This window comes from Balaenoptera physalus (assembly GCF_965194825.1).
Source record: "Balaenoptera physalus genome assembly, chromosome: X".
In the NCBI taxonomy this organism is placed as follows: domain Eukaryota; kingdom Metazoa; phylum Chordata; class Mammalia; order Artiodactyla; family Balaenopteridae; genus Balaenoptera; species Balaenoptera physalus.
Genome location: NC_138903.1, coordinates 44431714 through 44457641, shown reverse-complemented (window position 1 = coordinate 44457641; position 25928 = coordinate 44431714). Strand labels below are relative to the sequence as shown.

General features: G+C 38.6%; 1 protein-coding gene across 3 annotated transcripts in view; it reads left to right on the top strand.

Moving 5' to 3' along the window:
- DGKK (diacylglycerol kinase kappa) overlaps positions 1–25928 on the top strand; it is a 171299-nt gene that overhangs the window by 112202 nt on the left and 33169 nt on the right. For all 3 annotated transcript variants that reach the window (XM_082445122.1, XM_082445121.1, XM_082445123.1), the window contains exons 8-12: positions 6438–6540; positions 11372–11555; positions 12278–12386; positions 13163–13302; positions 14539–14620. In XM_082445122.1, the coding sequence (XP_082301248.1) occupies positions 6438–6540; positions 11372–11555; positions 12278–12386; positions 13163–13302; positions 14539–14620 (618 nt within the window). The remainder of the gene's footprint in view (positions 1–6437; positions 6541–11371; positions 11556–12277; positions 12387–13162; positions 13303–14538; positions 14621–25928) is intronic.

The window sequence follows — 25928 nt, the reverse complement described above, 5'->3', positions numbered from 1 at the left end:
GCGCGGGCCTCTCACTATCGCGGCCTCTCGTTGCCAAGCACAGGCTCCAGACGCGCAGGCTCAGTAATTGTGGCTCACGGGCCTAGTCGCTCCGCAGCATGTGGGATCTTCCCAGACCAGGGCTCGAACCCGCGTCCCCTGCATTGGCAGGCAGACTCTCAACCACTGCGCCACCAGGGAAGCCCTATTCGGGGTCTTTTGTGTTTCCATACAAATTGTGAAATTTTTTGTTCTAATTCTGTGACAAATGCCATTGGTAGTTTGATAGGGATTGCATTGAATCTGTAGATTGCTTTGGGGTGTATAGTCATTTTCACAATGTTGATTCTTCCAATCCAAGAACATGGTATATCTCTCCATCTGTTTGTATCATCTTTAATTTCTTTCATCAGTGTCTTATAGATTTCTGCATACAGGTCTTTTGTCTCCTTAGGTAAGTTTAGTCCGAGGTATTTTATTCTTTTTGTTGCAATGGTAAATGGGAGTGTTTCCTTAATTTCTCTTTCAGATTTTTCATCATTAGTGTATAGGAATGCAAGAGATTTCTGTGCATTAATTTTGTATCCTGCTACTTTACCAAATTCATTGATTAGCTCTAGTAGTTTTCTGGTAGCATCTTTAGGATTCTCTCTGTGTAGTATCATGTCATCTGCAAACAGTGACAGTTTTACTTCTTCTTTTCCGATTTAGATTCCTTTTATTTCTTTTTCTTTTCTGATTGCTGTGGATAAAACTTCCAAAACTATGTTGAATAATAATGGTGAGAGTGGACAACCTTATCTTGTTCCTGATATTAGTGAAAATGGTTTCAGTTTTTCACCATTGATCCTCTAAAACTTTTATAGTGTCCAGTCTTACATTTAGGTCTTTAATCCATTTTGAGTTTATTTTTGTGTATGGTGTTAAAGAATGTTGTAATTTCATTTTTTTACATGTAGCTGTCCAGTTTTCCCAGCACCATTTATTGAAGAGACTGTCTTTCCTCCATTGTAGTCTTTCTTTCTTTGTTATAGATTAATTGATTGTATGAGTGTGGATTTATTTCTGGACTCTCTGTTCTGTTCCATTAATCTATGCATCTTGTTTTTGTGCCAGTACCATACTGTTTTGAATTCTATAGCTATGTGGTATACTTTCAAGGATGGGAGTGTGACACCTGTAGTTTTGTTCTTCTCTCTCAAGATTACTTTGGCTCTTAGGAGTCTTTTGTGTTTTCATTAAAAATTATATTTATTTTTTCTAGTTCTGTGAAAAATGCCACTGGTACTTTGATAGGGATTGCATTGAATCTGTTGATTTCTTTTGGTAGTATAGACATTTTAATGATATTGAATCATCCAATCCATGAGCGTGGCATATTTTCCAATTTTTTGGTGTGTTATCTTCAATTTCTTTAATCATTGTCATTGTTTTGAGGCTACAGGTCTTTTACCTCCTTGATTAAATTTATTCCTAGGTATTTTATTATTTTTGATACAATTATAAACGGGATTGTTTCCTTCATTTCTCTTTCTGATGGTTCATCATTATTGTATAGAAATGCAACAGGTTTCTGTATATTAATTTTTTAAATAAATTTATTTATTTTTGGCTGCATTGGGTCTTCATTGCTGCACCCAGGCTTTCTCTAGTTGCAGTGAGTGGGGGCTATTCTTCGTTGACGTGCTCAAGCTTCTCATTGTGGTGGCTTTTCTTGTTGTGGAATATGGGCTTTAGGTATGCAGGCTTCAGTAGTTGTGGCACAAGGGCTCAGTAGTTGTGGCTCACGGGCTTAGTTGCTCCGTGGCATGTGGGATCTTTCTGGACCAGGGCTAGAACCCCTGTCCCCTGCATTGGCAGGCGGATTCTTAACCACTGTGCCACCAGGGAAGTCCTGTATATTAATTTTGTATCTGCAAGTTTCTGAATTCATTCATTAGCTTTAATAGATTTTTGGTGGAGTGTCTGGTGTTTTCTCTATATAGTATTCTGTCATCTGAAAATAGTGATTGTTTTACTTCTGACTTTCTGGTTTAGATGCTTTTTATTTCTTTTTCTTGCCTCATTTCTGTGGCTAGGACTTCCAATACTATGTTGAATGAAAGTGGCAAGAGTGGGCATCCTTGTCTCATTCCTAATCTTAAAAAAAAAGCTTTCCGCTTTTCACATTGAATATAATGTTAACAGCAAGTTTGTCATATATGGCCTTTTATTATGTTGAGGTATGTTCCCTCTATACCCACTTTGTTAAGAATTTTTGATCATAAACTGATATTGAATTTTATCAAATGTTTTTCTGCATCTATTGAGATGATCATGTGATTTTTATCCTTCCTTTTGTTAGTTTGGCATATCACATTTATTGATTTATGGATGTTAAAACATCCTCACATCTCTGGAATGAATCCCACTTGATCATGGTGTATAAGTCTTTTAATGTACTGTTAAGTTTGGTTTGCTAATATTTTGTTGAGGATTTTTGTATCTATATTTATCAAAGATATTGGCCTGTAATTTTCTTTCTTGCAGTGTTTTTGTCTGGTTTTGGTATCAGGGTAATGGTGGCCTTGTAGAATGAGTTTGGAAGTATTCCTTTGTCTTCATTTTTTGCAATAATTTGAAAGTGATAGATATTAAGTCTTTTTAGATATTTGGTAGAATTCACCTGTGAAGCCATCTGGACCTTGACTTTTGTTTTGGGGGATTTTTTTGATTACTGATTCAATTTCATTACTAATAATCAGCCTCTTCAGATTTTCTATTTCTTCATGATTCAGTATTGGAAGATTATATGATCTAGAAATTTTTCCATTTCTTCTAGGTTGTTTAATTTGTTGACATATAATTGTTCATAGTATTCTCTTATGATCCTTTGTATTTCTGTGGTGTCAAGTTGTAATTTTTCCTCTTTAATTTCTGATTCTACTTATTTAGGTAATCTCTTTTTTTCTTGATGAGCCTGGCTAAGTAAGTTTCTTGATTTTGTTCATCTTTTCAAAAGACCAACTCTTACTTTCATTGATCTCTTGTATTTTTTGTCTCTATTTCATTTATTTCCTCTATGATCTATTATTTTTTTCCTTCTTCTAACTTTGGTCTTTGCTTATTCTTCTTTTTGTAGTTCCTTTAAATGTATATTTAGATTCTTTATTTGAGATTTTTGTTTCTTGAGGTAGGCCTGTATCAGTATGAGCTTCCCCCTTAGGAATACTTTTGCTTTGTCCCATAGATTTTGCTTCTGCTAACTTTGGGGGTTTTTTGTTCTTCTTTCTCTAATTGCTTTAGGTGCAAGGTTAGGTTGTTTATTTGAGATGTTTCCTGTTTCTTAAGGTAGGATTGTATTGCTATAAACTTCCCTCTTAGAACTGCTTTTGCTGCATCCCATAGGTTTTGGGTCGTCGTGTCTCCATTGTCATTTGTTTCTAGGTATTTTTTGATCTCCTCTTTGATTTCTTCAGTGATCACTTTGTTATTAAGTAGTGTATTGTGTAGCCTCCATGTGTTTGTATTTTTAACAGCTCTTTTCCTGTAATTGATATCTAATCTCATAGCATTGTGGTCGGAAAAGATACTTGATACGATTTCAATTTTCTTAAATTTACCAAGGCTTGATTTGTGACCCAAGATATGATCTATCTGTTGTTTTTGGTTGGAATGTCCTATAAATATCAATTAAGTCCATCTTGTTTAATGTATCATTTAAAGCTTGTGTTTCCTTATTTATTTTCATTTTGGATGATCTGTCCATTGGTGAAAGTGGGGTGTTAAAGTCCCCTACTATGACTGTGTTACTGTCGATTTCCCCTTTTATGGCTGTTAGTATTTGCCTTATGTATTGAGGTGCTCCTATGTTGGGTGCATTAATATTTACAATTGTTATATCTTCTTCTTGGATCGATCCCTTGATCATTATGTAGTGTCCTTCTTTGTCTCTTGTAATAGTCTTTATTTTAAAGTCTATTTTGTCTGATATGAGAATTGCTACTCCAGCTTTCTTTTGATTTCCATTTGCATGGAATATCTTTTTCCACCCCCTCACTTTCAGTCTGTATGTGTCCCTGGATCTGAAGTGGGTCTCTTGTAGACAGCATATATATGGGTCTTGTTTTTGTATCCATTCAGCGAGTCTTTGTCTTTTGGTGAGAGCATTTCATCCATTTACATTTAAGGTAATTATCGATATTTATGTTCCTATTCCCATTTTCTTAATTGTTTTGGGTTAGTTATTGTAGGTCTTTTCGTTCTTTTGTGTTTCCTGCCTAGAGAAGTTCCTTTAGCATTTGTTGTAAAGCTGGTTTGGTGGTGCTGAACTCTCTCAGCTTTTGCTTGTCTGTAAAGGTTTTAATTTCTCCATCAAATCTGAATGAGATCCTTGCTGGGTAGAGTAATCTTGGTTGTAGGTTTTTCTCCTTCATCACTTTAAATATGTTCTGCCACTCCCTTCTGGCTTGCAGAGTTTCTGCTGAAAGATCAGCTGTTAACCTTATGTCCCATAGATTTTGGACAGTTGTGTTTCCATTTTCATTTGTCTCAAGGTATATTTTTATTTCTTCTTTGATTTCTTCACTGACCATTGGTTGTTTAGCATCATGTTGTTTAGTCTCCACGTGTTTGTGTTTTTTCCAGTTTTCTTCTTGTAGTTGATTTCTAGTTTCATAGTGTTGTTGTCAGAAAAGATGATTAATATGATTTGAATCTTCTTATATTTAATGTGACTTGTTCTGTGGCCTAACATGTGATGTATCTGGAGAATTTTCCATGTGTACTTGAAAAGAATGTGTGTTCTGCTGCTTTTTGATGGAATGTTCTATATGTGTATATATTAAGGTAATCTCATCTAATGTGTTAAAGCCAGTGTTTCTTTATTGATTTTCTGTCAGATGATATATCCATTGATGTAACTGGAGTATTATTGTATTTCTGTCTATTTCTTCAGTTATTTTTGTTAATATTTGCTTTATATATTTAGGTGCTCCTCTGTTGAGTGCATAAATGTTTACAAATGTTATATCATCTTGTTAGATTGACCCCTTTATCATAATTTAATGTCCTTCCTTGTTTTGTTACAGTCTTTGCTTTAAAGTCTATTTTTTCTGATATAAGTACTGCTACCGTGGCTTTCTTTTAATTTCCGTTTGCATTGAATACCCTTTTCTATCCTATAACTTTCAGTCTGTGCGTGTCTTTAGATCTGAAGTGAGTTTCTTGCAGGCAGCATATATATCGGCCTTGTTTTTGTATCCATTCAGCCACTCTATGTCTTCTGATTGGAACATTAGTTCACTTAAATTTAAAGTGATTATTGATAGGTATTTACTTATAGCTATTTTGTTCATTGTTTGCTGGTTGTTTTTGTAGTTCTTCTCTGTTCTTGTCTTCTCCTCCCAGTTTCTTTCCTTGTGTTTTGATGGATTCCTTTAGTATGATGTTAGGGTTCCTTAAGAAAGTAAATCTTATAACCAACAAGGACCTACAGTATAGCACAGGGAACTCTGTTCAATATTCTGTAATAACCTAAATGGGAAAATAATGTGAAAAAGAATAGATACATATATATGTATAACTGAATCACTTTGCTGTATAACCTGAAATTAACACAACATTGTTAATCAATTATACTCTAATATAAAATTTTAAAAAATTTTTAAAAAGAAAGTAAATCTTAAAAGTTCTCATCACAAGGAAAAAAAATGTAACCATGTATAGTGATGGATGTTAACTAGACTTATTGTGGTGACCATTTCACAGTATATACAAATATCAAATCATTATGCCGTACACCTGAAATTAGTGTAATGCTTATCTCAATTATATTGTAATAAAAAAGAAGATGACTCTGATTGTCCTCTGGATCTCTTTTAATTGTTTTGCATAATTAGGCCAGATTCATGTCTTCTAGGAACTGTGTAGTTTTCCAGGAAGTGATGCTTGAAGACATCAGAAATCTGGGAAATATGCCATTAGTGGGGAAGGCAGCAGAGTCTCAGTCTTTTCACTTCCCAGTTGTTTGACCTTGAGCAAGATCCTTTACCTCTCTGAGCTTTGGTTTCTTCATTTCTAAAACAAACTTAATATGTCTTCCCTACAGCACACAGTTGTTGTAAGGAATGAAGCATATCAACATGTTATCAGGATTTGCACTCTTATACTGCAAGTAAAGTCCCCATTCTGTAGGCCACTAAAATTGTGCCCTAGGACTGGCATCTATGCAGTGCCTGTGATAGGTATCTTCTGAAATCCACCTTTGAAAGGAACAGAGTTCAGAGGTCACACTCAGGGATGGTGCAGGCTCAGGGTGGAAAGAGAGGTTGAGTCAGGGGTATGTGTATGGCACCAAATCTCAGAAAGGGAGTTTTGAATACTGAGCACTTAAATTTTGGTATTGGGACAAAATGCTGATCTATGTTATCCTTTTCTCACCCCACTCAAGTTTTTTCTTTCTTCTCCTGTTGTTCCAGGTGCATGATGACTGCAGGAGACGGTTTTCCAAGGAATGCTGGTTTGGAAGTCATCGATCATCAGTCATTCCTCCCACTGCCCTCAGCGACCCCAAGGGTGATGGTGAGTAGCTAAACTTTAATACATTGGGGAGGGAGGGAAGATGCAAAGCCTAGAGAAAAAGACTGCAATTAAATTAATCTGGTCAACCAATCAAACATTTCTGAGAGTACGAGTGTGCATATGTGTATAGACAGCTCATGTTTTTCTTTAGACCTTTGGGATGGTGAATACTGTTTATGGTGTATATGTATGTGGGCATGTTCTTTGTAGCCTCTGTCAAAATTGTTTCCAAATGATCAGAATTGATTTCAGCTTTTTCATGATTTCCAGACAGTAGATAATCCATGAAATAATTTTGTTTGCTTGCTGCCTACTTCATTGCCAAGGAAAAGCCAGCATTAGCTGGGAGCAAAGAAGGGAAAATAAAGAAGACTATACAGTTTCCTTAGAGAACAGAAGGGGGCAAGGATTCCTGTAACCATCACAACACTTTTAGAACTAGACACAGCACACGTATACCCGTGTGCACATACATGTACATACACTCTGAGCCACTCTAGTCTCTTCCAGTTCATTTCCCAACCCCAACACAGATACAGACAGACATTGGTACATGGAATGAGCCACTCACAGTTTTCTGTGGGCAAGCATACTCATATGTCCCCATAATGACATGCACAGACACACATCCCTTACTCAGGGATGCATGCATATATTATTCTCAGAGCTACTCAAATATTTATCCACATAGAGTCACTTACCAGATAGCTGACTAGAGAGATGATGAGATTGATGACTTGGTAAATAAGAGATACTTGACTGGCTAGGAGAAAGAAGGGCCTAGGGGCAAGATGGAAAAGTATCAAACTAGTCAGCCAAGTCTACTCAGGCTGCTAATGAAAGTCAATGAAGTCTTGAATCTGAGACTTTGCTCACCCCACAGGGACCTGGGGAAGATGTCTTTGGACAGACTGAAGGATGGCTGCCTCAGCATCTTATAATCACCCCCAAATAGGTGTTAAGGGGCTGCCACCTCTCCTTTGTAATTGGCCCAACAGGTTCTGTGTTCTTGTGGAAGTTGGGTTTTTTAGTTTGTTTTTTCCCATCTTATATCATTTCTTATTCTTGTTATAGTTGGTCAACTAATAGCATTACTACTTTCTTTTGCTTTCCACCAATGACATATTATTGCTTAGAAGCACCTGTGCTAAGCCATTCTTTTTGCGTAATGTCTCATACAATACCCCATGAGTTAGCTTTTAGCCTTTCATCCTAGTCATCTGCAATCTTGATCCAATTGAATGTCACTCTTGAGAGCCCTTCTTTCTATCAAGCGTTACTTGGCCTGTGGTTTCTTAGGAGTATCTTTTGAAACCTCCATATTTCTTGACTCTTTCTGGCTTCTTGGCCTAGGCAAACACACTCTTTAATGTTCCCTGTTGGGAAGTCCCACCCATCTTAGAGATGATGAGGTCATTAAAGATGATCTGGTCCAACCCTCTGGCCAGGCTAGGGAATCCCTTCTCCAGCATCCAAGGTGGAGGCATCCATTTGATGACTTTCTGAGGAAGCACATGCCATTGCTGATTAGCATTCATTCATTATTTATTCAGTCAACAAACTCTAATTTCTGATGTCTTCTAATTTCCCTTTTTCCTACCCGATCTGCTTGGTAAATTTCTTCTCTCACCCTAGAGGGTGAGAACAATGTCAAACATTGTCTCCTGTTTAAAAGCTTCTGTAATTACCCCTCCCCATTTCTCCAGACAAATAAATTACTTCCTTTGCTGTAAACCCAGAACACATTCCTCAGAGCACTTAACACACTATATTATAGTTCGTCACATGTATATCTCCCACTCCAGACTGTGAGCTCTTGTATCACTAGCACTTAACTCAAACCCAGATACATGGTATATTCACAGTCAAGATTTGTTACATGAATTCATTAATACATTTACTGAATACTGCATATATGTAAGGCTCAGTGATGAACAATGTAGAGAATAAGATATGACTAAGACAGGGTCCCTGATTCATATGGGGGCAAAACAGTATAATGCAGTATTTGTCAAATGCAAGAATGCCTCAGAATCACCCAGAAGGCTTTTTAAAACACAGATTTCTAGGCCCTATGCCCCTGCCCCAGAGCTTTTGATTCAGTAGATCTGGGTAGGGCACAAGAACTTCCATTTCTTACAAGAAATGATGCTGATACTACTACTCCCGGGAGCATACTCCATCATTTACTAACTGTGTGACCTTGGGCAAGTTACTTAACCTCTCTGTGCCTCATCTATCATTTGTTTTCCGCCAATAGGGAATAAAAGTTGTACTCAAGTGCGTTATGAGGGTTAAATGAGTTGGTATCTGTAAAAGAGAATTTTAAAATACAGGAAGGGGAACAGGAAGCCAACCTTATGCTAATTTAGCATCCTTCTGTGGTACGAACTGAACAAATTTGAGAGGGACTGTTGGCTCCTTGGTTTTGGGCACTGTGATTGTATTAACGTAGCTCAAAGAAGCACGATCTTTTTTTTTTTTTAAGCTCTTTCAGACTGTTGACTCATCTGGAGCTTAAAGTCAAGTAAATCCCCTAAGCCCTTTTCACGCTTGATGCTGCCAAGCCAAGTTCCTATTGTCTTGTTCTGCTGCAACTTATGTCCTTGAGCCTAAAGGCCAAGCTTCACATTTATCCCCTTTTCAGCTTGTTGACTTTGACCCTACTGCCTGTTAAGGTCATTTTTCAATCTTGATTCTGTCATCCAGTGGCTCTCCCTCCCGCTTTGGGTACTTCAAAGTTGACAAGCTAGCCTTCCATGTTTTTATTTGAATTGGTTAAAATTGTTGAATAGTACTGGCCATTCCCTTACAATTAACATCAGCCTATTCAAAAGCAACCTTGTGGACATGATCATTTACCTGGTTATGAATCTGCCTAATATCACTATATTCCAGGCCACAATACCATCCATTTTTGTCACCTTGTTCACAGGATTCGTCTAACATCTTGTTGTCATTTTATGTGGGCCGTCACCTCTCTCCCTCACTTACTCCACAGCAGCCATGCTATTCTCTTCACTGTCCACAAACATCCCAGGCAGTCTCCCTTCTCTGGGTGGGTTCTTATTCTTCCTCTTGACCCCCAAAAAACTCTTCCCCCAGATATCTGCATTGCTCATTACCTCACTTCATTCAAATGTCATCTCACCAGAGAAGCCATCCCTGACCACCTGTCTAAAACAACACCCCCTTAAGTCTCCATTCCCCTTTCCCTGCTTTATTTTTCTTCATATGGCATTATTTTCTATATTTATTTGTGTATTTATTTATGGTCTGCATCCTTCCATTAGAATATAAATTCCACAAGAGCAAAGATCATTTCTATCTTGTCCATCACTGTATATCAGAACATAACAAAGACAGGCACAAAGAATGCCCTCAATACATATATGTTGAATGAATGAATGAATGTCTTAACTACCATTGTGTTAACATATTTTTTGTAAAAAAATGTTGAAAAGGGATAACATGTTCAGGGAGGGTAACTACTTCCAAGCTATGCTACTGAAGGGACATAGCAGACTCCCCTTGTAGCTATGAGCCCTGGCAAGCCCTGAAGGTTTGGTGCATGACAGGCTAGCTGGCTCAGGAGGTCTTCAAGCTCCACTGGCCAGTGAGTAGAAATTGGCCCATAGAGGAAGTTTGCTTTAGATTTTTCCAGGCAAAACAGCCATGAAATCTGCTCAAGTCAGCAGTCTTCCTCTTCAGGCTCCCTTTTACCCAGGCTACAACAAATGGGACACTTCAACTTGCCTCTCTCCCCATGGCACACACCATTCAGGAGCAAGCCACATGCTTTTTTCCCTTTGCATTTATTTTTGCTGGGGCATCCCTGGCAAGCCACGAGCTCAGAGGTTTGGAGGCTCACAATTTGTCTAGCATCTCCTATGAGGCCATTGCTCACAGCCTGTCTCCCTGCCAACAGGCTCTACGACTCAGTATGAGCTGGCAGGCTTTGGCAATTTAGACTGCTATAACTCCACTTCTCTATGGGGAACTTCAGTGTTGGGGATTATTTAAAGCCTCTCTCTTGTCCAGACAATTTCCCTATAGTCTTGTTTCCCTGATAATTGGTATGATAACTTAGATTGCTCTGCCAGAACTTTAGAGGAGTGATTAAAGCTCCCTTCTTCACTCCACATTGATATGTTCTGTCATTAGCTCCTGGCTGAAAGGTAGCCTTTTCTCCCCATCTCTCCTGACCTTGTATCTTCTCAGTGTAAGAACTGAGCTATCCCAGGCAGAGAGAGGACAAGTTGGGTGTGCTGATCTTCCTCCTGGGCTCTCAACCTTCTCCTTCTTCAGTTTTCCCTTGACATTTCATTGATCTTTGGTTGTGGCACCAGTTTTTTTTATTCCTTGTGTTCCAATACACTGCTGTGTATGAATCTGTCTCCACAGCTTGAGGGCAAGAGCTAGACCCCTAGCAGTATGTAGCATGATGATTGGCATGTAGTAGTTGCTCAGCAAATGTTGGTTACCTGGCAACAGCTGGGCAAAGACCAGCTGTTGTTGTTTTCTTAAATAAAAGCCCCTTTGGGTTGAGTCTAACTTCCCCTCTGTTCCTCAGTCTCAGAGGCACAGGGAAGCTGTGGGAGGTGTTGGATGTCTATTATCTTGATTGTGGTGATGGTATCATGGGTGTTTGCATATGTCTGAACTCATTAAATTGTACACATTAAATATATGCAGTTCTTTGTATATCAATTATACCTCAGTAAAGCTGTTTTTAAAAAGTCTTTGTAAAATTTGATGTTGTCATGCCTTGCTTCCATCTAAATGGCCCTTTTCTTTTTTTCCCTTTTCTTTCTGTTGTATGCATTATTAGGCCAATTAGTAGTATGTCCAGATTTCTGGAATCTTGATTGGTCTTCAGCCTGTTCATGCCCCCTTCTCATCTTCATCAACTCCAAAAGCGGCGATCACCAAGGGATCGTCTTCCTCCGGAAATTCAAGCAATACCTTAACCCGTCTCAAGTGTTTGACCTTTCGAAGGGTGGACCTGAAGCCGGGTAAGCATGGGGTAAGGGATGTAGTTACGGGTATAGAAGGGACTCCCCCCTCTACACATTCTAGAGTAGGATAGGCTTCCTGAAATAATTAGTTCTAGTACCTGGGCAGGAAAGGTCTATTTTCTCAAGTCAGGACACAAACACAACTCCACAGCATCTTGAGTTGGCTGGCTGGAGGACTTTTAGCCCTCTCCCAGAAATCCTTTCAAGCCTATGTCCTGCTCTCAGATTTGCTTCACCTTTTCCAGTTGGAAAAGGTAACTATGTCTCCTGACTTCAGAGGAGGAGGCAAATGGATATTATTTTCCACCTTTCCTGTCACTCTTTTTCTTGGGGGCAAGTAGATACATCTCTACTACAGGCCTGTTTTATTTAGAGACCATCTGGCTGTTCAGCCCTGGTTTCTGTGAACCCACTGGCAACTGTGCAAGACATTCTTCCTGGGTCTCAGCAAGTAGATTAGGCTAGGCAACTAGTAACTTCCAGAACAAGGTTGGGCAAAGAAGAGTGTAGGTTGAGGCAAGGCCCGATCTCCAGGATTGCCTGTGGGAGCATTCCCTATGATCTTAGGTACACAGAGAGATAGGGGTTAAGGGAAAGGAAACAGGTAGCCTGATAGCAGGGTGCAGAAGCAGCAGTCCTTAGCTCCTGGCACATTGTAAGAAAGAGTTGTAAAACTCATCAGCTCATGAAATGACTCCCCTTTCCCCTCTTCCTTCCAGACTCTGCATGTTCAAGAACTTTGCTCGCTTTCGCATTGTGGTTTGTGGTGGAGACGGCAGCGTGAGCTGGGTCTTATCTCTGATTGATGCCTTTGGATTACAGGAACGGGTGAGTCCCTAGCTGACTTAATTTAACCATTGCTAAAGAGACTGGCGGTGTGGAACTGCTTATCCCAAGAAGTCCCTGGTCTTTACTCTCCTTGTCTATAAAATACACGTTTCCTACTGGTTTCACAGTCAACCTGACTGGTAGATTCCCAATCTAAGCCTGCTCACCTATACCATTTTCTGGTTATCTAACAGTAGGAAGGAAGAAAGAGGAAGTTAGCAGAAAAAAATGAGCAGTGCTCTATTTCCCAAGCCCCAAAATGAAGATTTGAAGGGGAGGAAAGCAAGAAAAAAAGAAGTGGCATCAGGCAGCATTCAGCCCCCAATTCCCTACCCCTCCTGAGGCCACTTTCTTCCCTGAGTCTCTAGAGTAGCAGAAGTGCTCCTCTACCTCTCACCCCCTCCCTAAGCAGCCCCCTGCTCTTCTGACTGCAGTAGCTTTATCTCCTTAAGGCACCTTACCTCTTTGGCCCAGCCTAGATAGAAATTTGTGGCTATATTTCTCTTTTATAAGCATGGCTACAAATATTGTCATATTCCAGCAACTTTTCCCCTTACTGAGTAGGTTCTGTATTGCCAAGAGTGGGATCCAACTCCTTAGGGAAAATTTCACTCAACTTCAAACATCTTCCTATTACACTTCCTAAAATCATAGGTCCCTTATTGCCACTAGTTTTGAAACCATATTTTTTTTTCCCAAAAAGCACCCTCTGGGTTCTTTTATGGGTGGATCTTGGTAGGATTGTCTGAAAAGGGTGCCTGGTTTTGTTCTTGCAGTGTCAGCTGGCAGTCATCCCTCTTGGAACCGGTAATGATCTGGCCCGTGTCCTTGGCTGGGGTGCATTCTGGAACAAAAACAAATCGCCTCTGAACATCCTCAACAGAGTGGAGCAAGCTGGTGTGAGGATTCTAGACAGGTGAGTAGCTGAAAGATCAGGTCGTTGTGGCTCTTTCATTCCCTTGCCAGTTACTCCCAGTTACATCATCTCAATCAGGAATGTTCTAAACTCCCTCACAGAGCTTCATTGCCTTTCTGGCTTCGGTGCAAGGAAATTTGGGGGACCTTGCCTATTAAGAAGCCAGGGTCTACTGTGTATCCTTTAAACATCACTGAAGCCCCTCCTCAAACTTAAAAGATCCTAGAGCAGGAGCCCCCATTGGTAAATTTCAAGGGTTCTATAAACCTCCTTCAAATTGCATAGCTAATTATCCATGTAAGCATATTTTTTCCTTGGGAAAGTTTCCATCTTTCTGTTCTATTCTAGGATAGTATAGAAACTATTCTATAGCTTTATCAGGTACTCAAAGAAACTCAAAAAAAGAGGGCTCATAAACAATTGGCCTGGATTATCTGTGTCCTAGAGAAGAGACAGTATTCCCCCTCCAATCTTCTGAGAAGAAAGACTTTCTATGTGGGGGCATAGTATTTGATTTATGACTGCTCATAAGGATAACCTGGGGAGCTTTTTCAAGGTACCAAGCTGGGCCCTACCACAAATATTCTTTTTTTTTAATTAATTAATTAATTAATTTATTTATTTATTTATGGCTGTGTTGGGTCTTCATTTCTGTGTGAGGGCTTTCTCTAGTTGCGGCAAGTGGGAGCCACTCTTCATCGCGGTGCGCGGGCCTCTCACTATCGCGGCCTCTCTTGTTGCGGAGCACAGGCTCCAGACGCGCAGGCTCAGCAATTGTGGCTCACGGGCCTAGTCGCTCCGCGGCATGTGGGATCTTCCCAGACCAGGGCTCGAACCCATGTCCCCTGCATTGGCAGGCAGATTCTCAACCACTGCGCCTCCAGGGAAGCCCCCACAAATATTCTTATTCAGTAGGTCTTGGGTAGAGCCCTGGTACGTGTATTTTACAAAAGCACCTCAGGTGACCTTGGTAGTTACCACTGCTTGAGAAGCACTGCTCTCTGAGAACTCTGTGGTGGAATTCCTTCCATCACACTGGCCTTGAGAAGTCATGAAGCAGAGGTCTCTCTTGGGGTATACCTTGAGATCACGTGACCTGAGATAACTTGGGCATCCCCTACAACTCATTCCTACCCATCACATAAATATTTTGACCCCTTTCGTGACATGTGAAGCATTGGTGCCAACCTGTGATGAAACAGAGCCCTAAATATCTGTCTTTAAACTTCATTTCAGATGGAGTGTGATGATCCGGGAGACTCCCAGACAAACCCCACTGCTAAGAGGACAAGTTGAAATGGATGTACCCCGATTTGAGGTAACAACTGCCTAGCTATAATTCAGGCCAACATCTTTATTACACATTGAAATAATAGGCTAAACCCAGAGAGAAGCTTTTGTATAGTCCATGGGCTTGATAAGGATGAGATCATTCAGGATTGGGGACATTTCAATTAGCAGTTATTTACCAAAAACTGTGTTAGGTGTTGGGGATATAATTCAGTCAGCCATTTACTTATGCATTCACTCAAAATATTTATGGAAAGTATGGATTAACTACAGTGTGTTCCTTCCTCTTCAATTTTTGGAATAGTTTGAGAATAATATGTATTAACTCTTCTTTGTATGTTTGGTAGAACTCCCCTGTGAAGCCATCCAGTCATGGATTTTGGTTAGCTGGGAGTTTTTTAAATTACAAATTCAGTTTCACTATTAGTGATCTGTTCAGATTGTCTATTTCTTCCTGATTTAATCTTTAAAGATTGTATGTTTCTAGAAATGTGTCTATTTCTTCTAGGTTGTTCAATTTGTTGACATATAACTGTTCATAGTATTCTTTTATGATTTTTTGAATATCTGTGGTATTGGTTGTTATGTCTCCTCTTTAATTTCTTATTTTATTTGGGTCCTCTCTCTTTTCTTCTTGGTGAGCCTCACTAAAGGTTTATCAATTTTATCTTTTCAGAGGACCAGATCTTGGTTTCATTGATCTTTTCTATTGTTTTTTTGGTCTCTGTTTTATTTATTTCCTTCTGATCTTTATTATTTCCTGCCTTCTGATGACTTTGAGCTTTTTTCGTTCTTTTTCTAATTCTTTTAGTTGGTAATATAAGTTGTTTGAGATTTTTCTTGTTTCTTGAGGTAGGCCTGTATCACTGTAAACTTCCCTCTTAGAACTGCTTTGCTGCATCCCACAGATTTTGGAATGTTGTGTCTCCATTTTCATTTGTATCAAGGTATTTTCTGATTTCCTCTTTGATTTCATCATTGTCCCATCTTTTTTTTTAACATCTTTATTGGAGTATAATTGTTTACAATGGTGTGTTAGTTTCTGCTTTATAACAAAGTGAATCAGCTATACATATATATATATATCCCCATATCTCCTCCCTCTTGTGTCTCCCTCCCACACTCCCTATCCCACCCCTCTAGGTGATCACAAAGCACTGAGCTGATCTCCCTGTGCTATGTGGCTGTTTCCCACTAGCTATCTATTTTACACTTGGTAGTAGTGTATATATGTCCATGCCACTCTCTCACTTTGTCCCAGCTTACCCTTCCCACTCCCTGTGTGCTCAAGTCCATTCTCTATGTCTGTGTCTTTATTCCTGTCCTGCCTCTAGGTTCTTCAGAACCTTTTTAAATTTTTTTTTTTAGATTCCATATATATGTGTTAGCATATGGTATTTGTTTTTCTCTTTCTGACTTACTTCACTCTGTATGACAGACTCTAGGTCCATCCACCTCACTACAAATAACTCAATTTCATTTCTTTTTATGGCTGAGTAATATTCCATTGTATATATGTGCCACATCTTCTTTATCCATTCGTCTGTTGATGGACACTTAGGTTGCTTCCGTGTCCTGGCTATTGTAAATAGAGCTGCAGTGAACATTGTGGTACATGACTCTTTTTGAATTATGTCCCATTGGTTTATTTAGTAGCATGTTGTTTAGTCTCCTGTTTGTGTTTTTCCATTTTACTTCCTGTAATTGATTTCTAGTTTCATACTGTTGTGGTCAGAAAAAATGCTTGATATAATTTCTATCTCCTTAAATTTGTTGAGACTTGTTTTATGGCCTAGCATGTGATCTGTCCTGGAGAACATCCCAGGTGCACTTGAAAAGAATATGTATTCTGCTGCTTTTGGATGGAATGTCCTGTAGATAAGTCCAACTGTTCTATTGTGTCATTTAAGACACCATTTCCTTATTGATTTTCTCTCTGGATGATCTGTCCATTAAAATAAGTGAAGTGTTAAAGTCCCCTACCATTTTTGTATTATTGTCAATTTCTCCCCTCATGTTTGTTAATATTTCCTTTATATATTTAGGTGTTCCTGTATTAGGTGTGTATATGATAAAGAGTGTTATATCCTCTTATTGTATTGATCATTTTATCATTATATAATACCCTTAATCTTTTGTTATAGACTTTGTTTTAAAGATTATTTTGTCCTATATGAATATTACTACCCCTGTTTTCTTGTCGTTTCAATTTACATGAAATATCTTTTTCCATCCTCTGACTTTCAGTCTATGTGTGTCTAACTCGAAGTGAGTCTCTTGTAAGCAGCATATAGATGGGTCTTCTTTTTTCATCCAATCAGCCACCCTATGTCTTTCAATTGGAGTATTTAGTCCAATGACCTTTAAAGTGATTATTGATAGGTATGTACTTATTGCCATTTTGTTATTTGTATTCTGGTTGTGTTTGTACTTCTCTGTTCTTTTCTTCTTCTTTTAGTTTCTTCCTTTCTGGTTTGATGGTTTTCTTTCTTGGTTTGCTTGTGTTCCTTTCTCTCTAGTTTTATATATCTATTGTAGGTTTTTAATTTGTGGTTACCAAGGGGTTCCTATATGTTGACCTACGACTGTATCTACTTTTTAAAAACTGTTAGTCATTTAAGTTCAAACACATTCTAAAATATCTACTTTTTTTACTCCCCTCCCCCCACATTTTGTGTTTTTAATGTCATATTTTACATCTCCATGTTTATCCCTTCACAGTTTATTGTAGTTATACTTGATTTTACATTTTTTTCTTTAAATCTTTGTACTAGCTTACTTAATTGGTTGATCCTCAGCCTTTATTATATATTTGCCTTTACTAGTGGAATTTGTTCCTTTCCCATAGAAATTTACTTTTTGTTATAGCCTTTTCAATTAGAGAAAACCCTTTAACATTTCTTTTAGGGTAGGTTAAGTATTGCTCAATTCTTTTAGTTTTTGCTTGTCTGAGAAGTTCTTTATCTCTCCTTCAATTCTAAGTGATAATCTTGCTGGGAGAGCATCCTAGCTTGCAGGTTTTTCCCTTTTAGCACTTTATATATATATCATGTCCTACCTTCTGGCCTGCAAGTTTTCTGAAGAGAAATCAGCTGATAGCCTTATGGGGATTCCCTTATATATGACTCTTTGATTTTCTCTTGCTGCCTTTAGAATTCTTTATCTTAAACTTTTGCCATTTTAATTATTATGTCTTGGTATGCATCTGTTTGGGTTCATCTTGTTTGGGACCCTCTATGCTTCTTGTACCTGGATATTGGTTTCCTTCTTCAGTTTCAAGAAATTTTCAACCATAACTTCATCAAATATACTTTTAAGCCCCCTCTCCCTCTCTCTTCTTCTGGGACCCCTATAATGCTGATGTTGGTATGCTTTGTGTTGTCCCAAATGTCCCTTAAACTGTTCTCATTTTTAAAAATTTTCTTTTTACTATTCCGATTGGATGATTTCCATTATTCTATCTTCCAGATCACTTATTCATTCTTCTGTATCACCTAGTCTGCCGTTAATTCCTTCTAGTGTGTTTTTCATTTCACCTTTTAAAATTTTTTATTTCCTTGTTAAAATTCTGTGTTCATCTATTCTTTTCCCTAATTCAGTTAGCCTATCTATTACTAATGCTTTGAATTCTTTATCTAGTAAATTGTGTATTTCTGTTTTATTAGTTGTTTGTTTTTTCAGGGGTTTTCTCCTGTTTTTTCAATGAAACAAATCCCTCTGTCTTCTCATTGTTCTTAACTTTTGCTGTCTCTATTCTATGAAATTAGATTAAACAGTTACCTTTTCCAGTCTTGAAGGGGTGTCCTTGGGTATGAGCATCCCCATACAGTCTGCATGTGCCCAGTGACTTTGGTGGGAGAGCTAGATCTGACTTGAGCACAAGTCATGTCTTTCCCTAGAGTGTGCTGGCAGCTATCACCTCGGTAGGAGGTGGTGCTGCAGATGGAGCAGCAAGAGCTAGAGTCCAGTGTGAGCCAGGGCTTCTCCCTTTTTCAGTGGCCAACACCACCCTCTTGGGGCTGGGGGCAGGTCCCAAATTGCTGGAGCAGAAGCACTGAGGGTCAGGTCCAAGATGGCTCCATTCCCTCTCAGTGTGTTCTTTCCCCCATCCTAGCACCAGCACAATTGCCCCAGAGGGGAACAGTGCTGGAGCAAGAGGGGCTGGAGCAGGCATTTGGCATGGGTGTGGGCCTGGGTTCAGGCTGTGATGTCCCCAGTTCCACTTGGAATCCTGGAATACTTCTGATGTGGTGCCTCCATAAATGCCAGGTTGCTGCCCCTGCCCCATTCAGATGCCATTTGGGGTCTGGGCTGGCATAGTCCCTCCAATCTGAGCACTCCCCTCAGCCACCCTCACCCTAGCATAGAGCTGTTATGGTGAAGCAAGTGGGGTAGAACAGGTGCTTGGCTCAGGCTGGCTGTGTGCCAGAGTGGTTGTGGGAAACTGGCCAGAGTCCCATTCAGTTTCAACCTGTTTTTTTCTGCCTTGTTTCAGGAATAAACAAGTGTGTGTGTGCTCTTCACTAGCAGAGTGTAGGTTTCTTTTGTTGTTTGTTTGCTGTATAATATATCAAAGTTGCTTATTTATTTTATACATAGTGCTTTGTATCTCTTAATCTGATACCCTTATCTCACTCCTCCCTATTCCCTCTACACTGGTAACCACTAGTTTGTTCTCTACGTCTATGAGTCTGTTTCTGTTTTTTGAATATACATTTGTTTTGTTTTTCACATTCCACATGTAAGTGATAAAACAGAGTATTTGTTTTTCCTCACTGACATATTTCACTAAGCATAATACCCTCAAGGTCCATCACATTGTTGCAAATGGCAGAATTCCATTCTTCTGGGGGGGGGCTGAGTAGTATTCCATTGTATATATAAACCACATCTGTATCCATTCATCTGTTGATGGGCACTTAGGTTGCTTCCATATCTTGACTATTGTAGATAGTGCTGCTATGAACATTGAGGTACATGCATCTTTTCAAATTAGTGTTTTCATTTTCTACAAATACATACCCAGCACTGAAATTCCTGGATCATATCATAGTTCTACTTTTAGTTTTTTAAAGAAACTCCATACTGTTTTCTATAGTGGCTGGAAACAATGTACAACCCCACCAATAGTGTACTAGGGTTCCCATTTCTCCACATCCTCTCCAACATTTGTTATTTGTAGACATTTTGATGATAGCCATTCTGACACGTGAGGTGATATCACATTTTTGTTTTGCATTTCTCTAATAATTAGCAATGTTGAGCATCTTTTCATGTGCCTGTTAGCCATATGTATGTCTTCTTTAGAAAAATTTCTATTCAGGTCTTCTGCCCATTTGTTGATTGGGTTGTTTATTTTTTTGATATTGAGTTGTATGAGCTGTTTGTGTATTTTGGATATTAACCCCTTGTCAGCCACACCATTTGCAAATATTTTCTCCCTTTTCATAGGTTGTATTTTCATGTTATTGATAGTTTCCTTTGCTGTGCAAAAGCTTTTTAAGTTTAATTAGGCCCTATTACTTTATTTTTGCTTTATTTCCTTTGGCTTAGGAGACGGACCCAAAAAAATATTGTTACGATTTTTGTCAAAGAGTGTTCTGCCTATGTTCTCTTCTAGGAGTTTCATGGTGTCATGTCTTACATTTAGGTCTTTGAACCACTTTGAGCTTATTTGTATACATGGTCTGAGAAAATGTTCTAATCTCATTGTTTTACATGTGGCTGTTCAGTTTTCCCAGTACCACTTGCTGAAGAGACTGTCTTTTCTCCATTGTATATTCTTGCCTCTTTTGTCATAAAGTAATTGACAATAGGTGCGTGGGTTCACTTCTGGTTCTCTATTCTGCTCCTTTGATCTATGTGTCTGTTTCTGTGCCGGTACCATGCTGTTTTGATTTCTGTAGCTTTGTAGTATATTCTGAAGTCTGGGAGGGTTATACCTCCAGCTTTGTTCTTTTTTTCTCAAGATGACTTTGACAATTTGGAGTTTTTTGTGGTTCCCTATGGATTTTTATTTGTTCTCGTTCTGTGAAAAATGTCATGGATATTTTTATAGGGATTTCATTAAATCTGTAGATTCCTTTGTGTATTATGGCTATTTTAACAATATTAATTCTTCCAATCCAAGGGCACAGGATATCTTTCCATTTCTTTGAATTATCTTCAGTTCCTTTCATCATTGTTTTATAGTTTTCAGATTATAGGTCTTTCACCTCCTTGGTTAAGTTTATTCTTGGTATTTTCTTCTTTTTGGTATGATTTTAAACAGGATGATTTTTTACTTTCTGTTTCTGAAATTTCATTATTAGTGTATATAAATGCAACAGATTTCTGTATATGGTAATCTTGTATCCTTCAACCTTGCTGAATTCATTTATTAGTCCTAATATTTGGGGGTGGAGACTTTAGAGTTCCCAATATAAAGTATTATGTCATCTGCAAATAGTGACAGTTTTACTTCTTCCCTTCCAATTTGGATGCCTTTTCTTTCTTTTACTTCTCTGATTGCTGTGGCTAGAGCTTCCATTACTATGTTAAACAGAAGTGGTAAGAGTGGGCATCCTTGTCTTGTTCCAAAACTTAGTGGGAAGTCTTTCAGCTTTTCACCATTGAGTATGATGTTGGCAATGGGTTTATCATAATGGCCTTATTATGCTGAGATATGTTCCCTCTATACCCACTTTGATAAGAATTTTTATCATGAGTGGATGTTGAAATTTTTCAAATGCTTTTCCTGCATCTATTGAGATGATCTTGTGATTTTTATCCTTCCTTTTGTTAATGTGCATCACATTGATTGATTCGTGAATGTTGATTCACCCTCTTGACCCTGGAATAAATCCAACTTGATCATGGTGTTTGAGCCCTTTTATATATTGTTGTATTCAGTTTGCTAATATTTCGTTGAGGATTTTTGCATCTATATTCATCAAAGATATTGGCCTATAATTTCTTTTTTTGTGTGTGTAGTTTCCTTGTCTGGGTTTGGTATCAGAGTAATGGTGGCCTTGTAGAATAAATCTGTGAGTGTTCCTTCCTCTTCAAGTTTTTGGAATAGTTTGAGAGGGATAAGTATTAGCTCTTCTCTATATGTTTGTTAGAATTCCCCTCTGAAGCCATCTGGTCCTGGACTGTTGTTTGCTGGAAGTTTTTTTTATTACAGATTCAATTTTACTTGTAGTGATTAGTCTGTTCAAATTGTCTGTTTCTTCTTGAAGCAGTCTTGGCAGGCTGTATTTTTCTAGAAATTTGTTCATTTCTTCTAGGTTGCCCAATTTGTTGGCATATAACTGTTCATAGTATTCTCTTATGATTTTTTACATTTCTGTGGTATTGGTTGTTATGTCTCCTCTTTCGTTTCTTATTTTGTTTATTTGGATCCTCTCTCTTTTCTTCTTGGTGACCCTGGCTAAAGGTTTATGAATTTTATTTATCTTTTTAAGGAACCAGTTCTTGGTTTTATTGATCTTTTCTATTGTTTTTTGGATCTCTATTTTATTTATTTCCCCTCTGATTATTATTATTATTTTTATTATTATTATTATTTATATATTATTATTATTATTTCCTTATTTCTGCTGACTTTGGGCTTTGTTTGTTCTTCTTTTTCTAATGCTTTTAGGTGGTAAGATGTTTACTCAAGATTTTTTTTGTTTCTTGAGGAAGGCCTGTATTGGTTCTAACTTCCCCCTTAGAACTGCTTTTGCTGCATCTCATAGATCTTAGAAAGTTGTGTTTCCGTTTTCATTTGTCTTGAGGTATTTTCTGATTTCCTCTTTGATTTCATCATGTCTCATTGGTTTTTTAGTAGCATGTTGTGTAGTCTCCATGTGTTTGTTCTTTTCCCATTTTTCTTTCTGTATTTGATTTCTAGTTTCATACTGTTTTGGTCATAAGAAATACTTGATATAATTTCTATCTTAAATTTATTGAGACTTCTTTTGTGGCCTAGCATGTGATCTGTCCTGGAGAACATTCCATGTGCATTTGAAAAGAATATGTAATCTGCTGTTTTTGGATGGAATGTCCTGTAGATATCTATTAAGTCCAACTAGTCTATTGTGTCATTTAAATCCACTGTTGTCTTATTATCTGTCTGGATGATATGTCCATTGATGTCAGTGGAATGTTAAAGTCCTGTACTATTATTATATTGTTGTCAAATTCTCCCTTTACGTCTGCTAGTATTTGCTTTATATGTTTAGGTGCTCCTATGTAGGTGCATATATGTTAACAAGTATAATATCTTCTTGTATTGATCCCTTTATCATTATACAATGCCCTTTTCTTTTGTTATAGTCTTCATTTTAAAGTCTTTTTGTCCTATATGAATATTGATATCACCACTTTCTTGTCATTAATGATTTCATGAAATATCGTTTTCCATCCCCTCTCTTTTGTTCTGTGTGTATTTGGCCTGAAGAGATTCCCTTATAGGCAGCATATTGAAGGGTCTTGTTTTTTAATCCAATCAGCCACCCTATGTCTTTTGATTGGAACACTTAGTCTCTTGACATTGAAAGTAATTATTGATAGGTATGTACTTATTGCCATTTTATTACTTGTTTTCCAGTTGTTTTTGTAGTTCTTCTCTGTTCACTTCTTCTTTTTGTTTCTCCCATTGTGATCTAATCATTTTCTTTAGTACTATGCTTGGGTTCCTTTCTTTTTGGTTTTTGTGTGTCTTTACCATGGTTACCATGATTTGTGGTTACCATGGGGTTCAAGTATACTGACCCATAATTATATCTATGTGACTTAAACTGATAGTCATTTAAGTTTAAACACATTCTAAAAGATCTACATTTTTTACTCCCCTCCCCCACATTTTGTGTTTTTTTAATCATATTTTACATCTTCATGCTTATCCCTTTACTGTTAATTGTCTTTATACTTGATTTTACATTTTACATTTTTTCTTCTTTTAATCTACATGCTTGCTTATTTAATTGATCTTAAATCCTTACTATATAGTTGCCTTTCTTATTTGGGGATTTCCCTTTCCTATAGATTCTTACTTCTTTTCTATTTAGAGAAGACCCTTCAACATTTCTTTTAGAGTAGGCTATTGCTCATTTCGTTTAGTTTTTGCTTGTGTGAGAAGTTCTTTATCTCTCCTTCTAGTCTAAATTATAACCTTGCTGGGTAGAGTGTCCTATAGGTTGCAGGTTTTTCCCTTTCAGGACTTTGAATATATCTTGTCATTACCTTCTGGCCAGCAATGTTTCTGTGAAGAAATCAGCTGATAGCCTTATGGGGGGTCCCTGGTAACTGACTATTTTTCTCTTGCTGCCTTTAGAATCCTCTTTCACTTTTGACATTTTAATTAGGTGTCTTGGTGTGGTGTGGTTCTGTTTGGGTTCGTCTTATTTGAGACACTCTGTGCTTTTTATACCTGGATATCTGTTTCTTTCTTCAGGCTTGGGAAGTTTTCAACCATAATTTTCAACCATCTTCTCTCTCTCTTCTCATTTTGGGACCCCTATAATGTGAAAAATCCCCCCCCCACACACGTATATATGCTTTTTGCTGTTCTGATTGTGATTTCCATTTTCTATCTTCCAGATCCCTTATGTGTTTTTCTGTATCACCTAGTCTGCTGTTAATTCCTTCCAGTGTGTTTTTCATTTCAGTTATTGTATTCTTCAGTTCTGACTAGTTCTTTTCTTATATTTTCTAATTCCTTGTTAAAATTCTCACTGTGTTCATCTATTCTTTTCCCTAATTCAGTTAGCTTTCTTATTACTAATGCTTTGAATTTTTTATCTAGTAAGTTATTTATGTTCCATTAGTTGTTTTTTCAGGGCTTTCTCTTTCTCTTTCAATTGAGACAAATTATTCTGTCTTCTCATTTTGCTTATCTTTCTCTGTCTCTATGAAATTAGGTGAAACAATTACCTATGGTGGTCTTAGAGGGATGTCCTTATGTGGGAGTATCCCTATACAGTCTACAAGGCCCCAGTGGCTTTGGTGGCAGAACTGGATTTGATGTGAGCACAAGTCACACCCTTCCTCAGGGTGTGCTGGTAACTGTCACCTTGGTAGGAGGTGGGGCTAGAGATGGAGGTGCTAGGGCCAGAGCAATGTGTGAGTCAGGGCTTCCCCTCTGTTCAGTGGTCATCACCGCCCTATTGAGAGCAGGGTCAGGTCCCAAGGTGCTGGAGCAAAAGCCCTGAGGGTTGGGTCTGAGCTGGCTCAGTTCCCTTTAAGTGTGTGCTCTTTTCCCTCCCAGCACTGGCACCCTCACCTGAGTGGAGCAATGCTGGAGAAAGAGGGGCTGGTGTGGGTATTCAACAGTGGTGGGGGCATGGGCTGTGGTGGTCTGACTGCCATCAGAGATCTGGTCTGCCCCTGATGCTCCACCTGTGCAACTGCCAGTAACAGCTGCCCCCTGCTTGCTCAGATGCCACTTAGGGTTTGAGCCACCATAGCATCTTTTTTTAATTGACGTATAGTTGATTTACAATGTTTCAGGTGTAATATATATATATATATATATATATATATATATATATATATATACACACACACACACACACACACACACACACACACACACACATATATATGTTCTTTTTCAGATTCTTTTCCATTATAAGTTGGTACACCATAGTATCTTACAGCCAAGCTTTTTCCTTATTGTGGCAGCCCTTAGTCCCATGTGGAGCTGCCATATGAGGCAAACTGTGCTGGAGCATTTGCTTGGCTCAGGCTAGGATGCATGCCATAGTGGTCACAGGAAACCAGTCAGCCAGCTGGGTGGTTTCAATCCACCATTTCTGCCCTGTTTTGGGAGCTAGCAAGTTTTCACGGCCTCCTCCCAAGCAGAGTCCAGGCATCCCACAGCCGTCCTATTAGTCCCACTGGCCCTTCAACCAGCCAAGGGGGCTCATCTTCCCTTTGTTGGACCCAAGGGCTGAGGCACCCAATCTGTGGCTCAAACCACCACTCCCCAGGGAGGATCTCTGCCTGTGTAATCCCCTTTCTCTTCTGAGTCCCCTCCTAGGGGCACAGGTCCCAACCTGATCACTTCTCTTCCCTTACTGTCTGATTCTATGTGGATCTTTCTTACAGCCTTGGGTATATAGGAGTCTTTCTGCCAGTCTCCTGTTAGTTTTCAGTGAGAATTGTTCCACATGTAGATGTATTTTTGATGTATTCATGGGGGAAGGTGAGTTCCACTTCCTCCTATTCCGCCATCTTGAGTCCCTCCGAGTCTAGGTTTCTTACAGCCCTGCTGTTAGTCCCACTGGTTTTCTAACCAGCTAAGGGGACTTGTGTTCCTGGTGTCAGATTCCAGGGCTGTGGTGCCCAATATGTGGCTCGAACTGCTC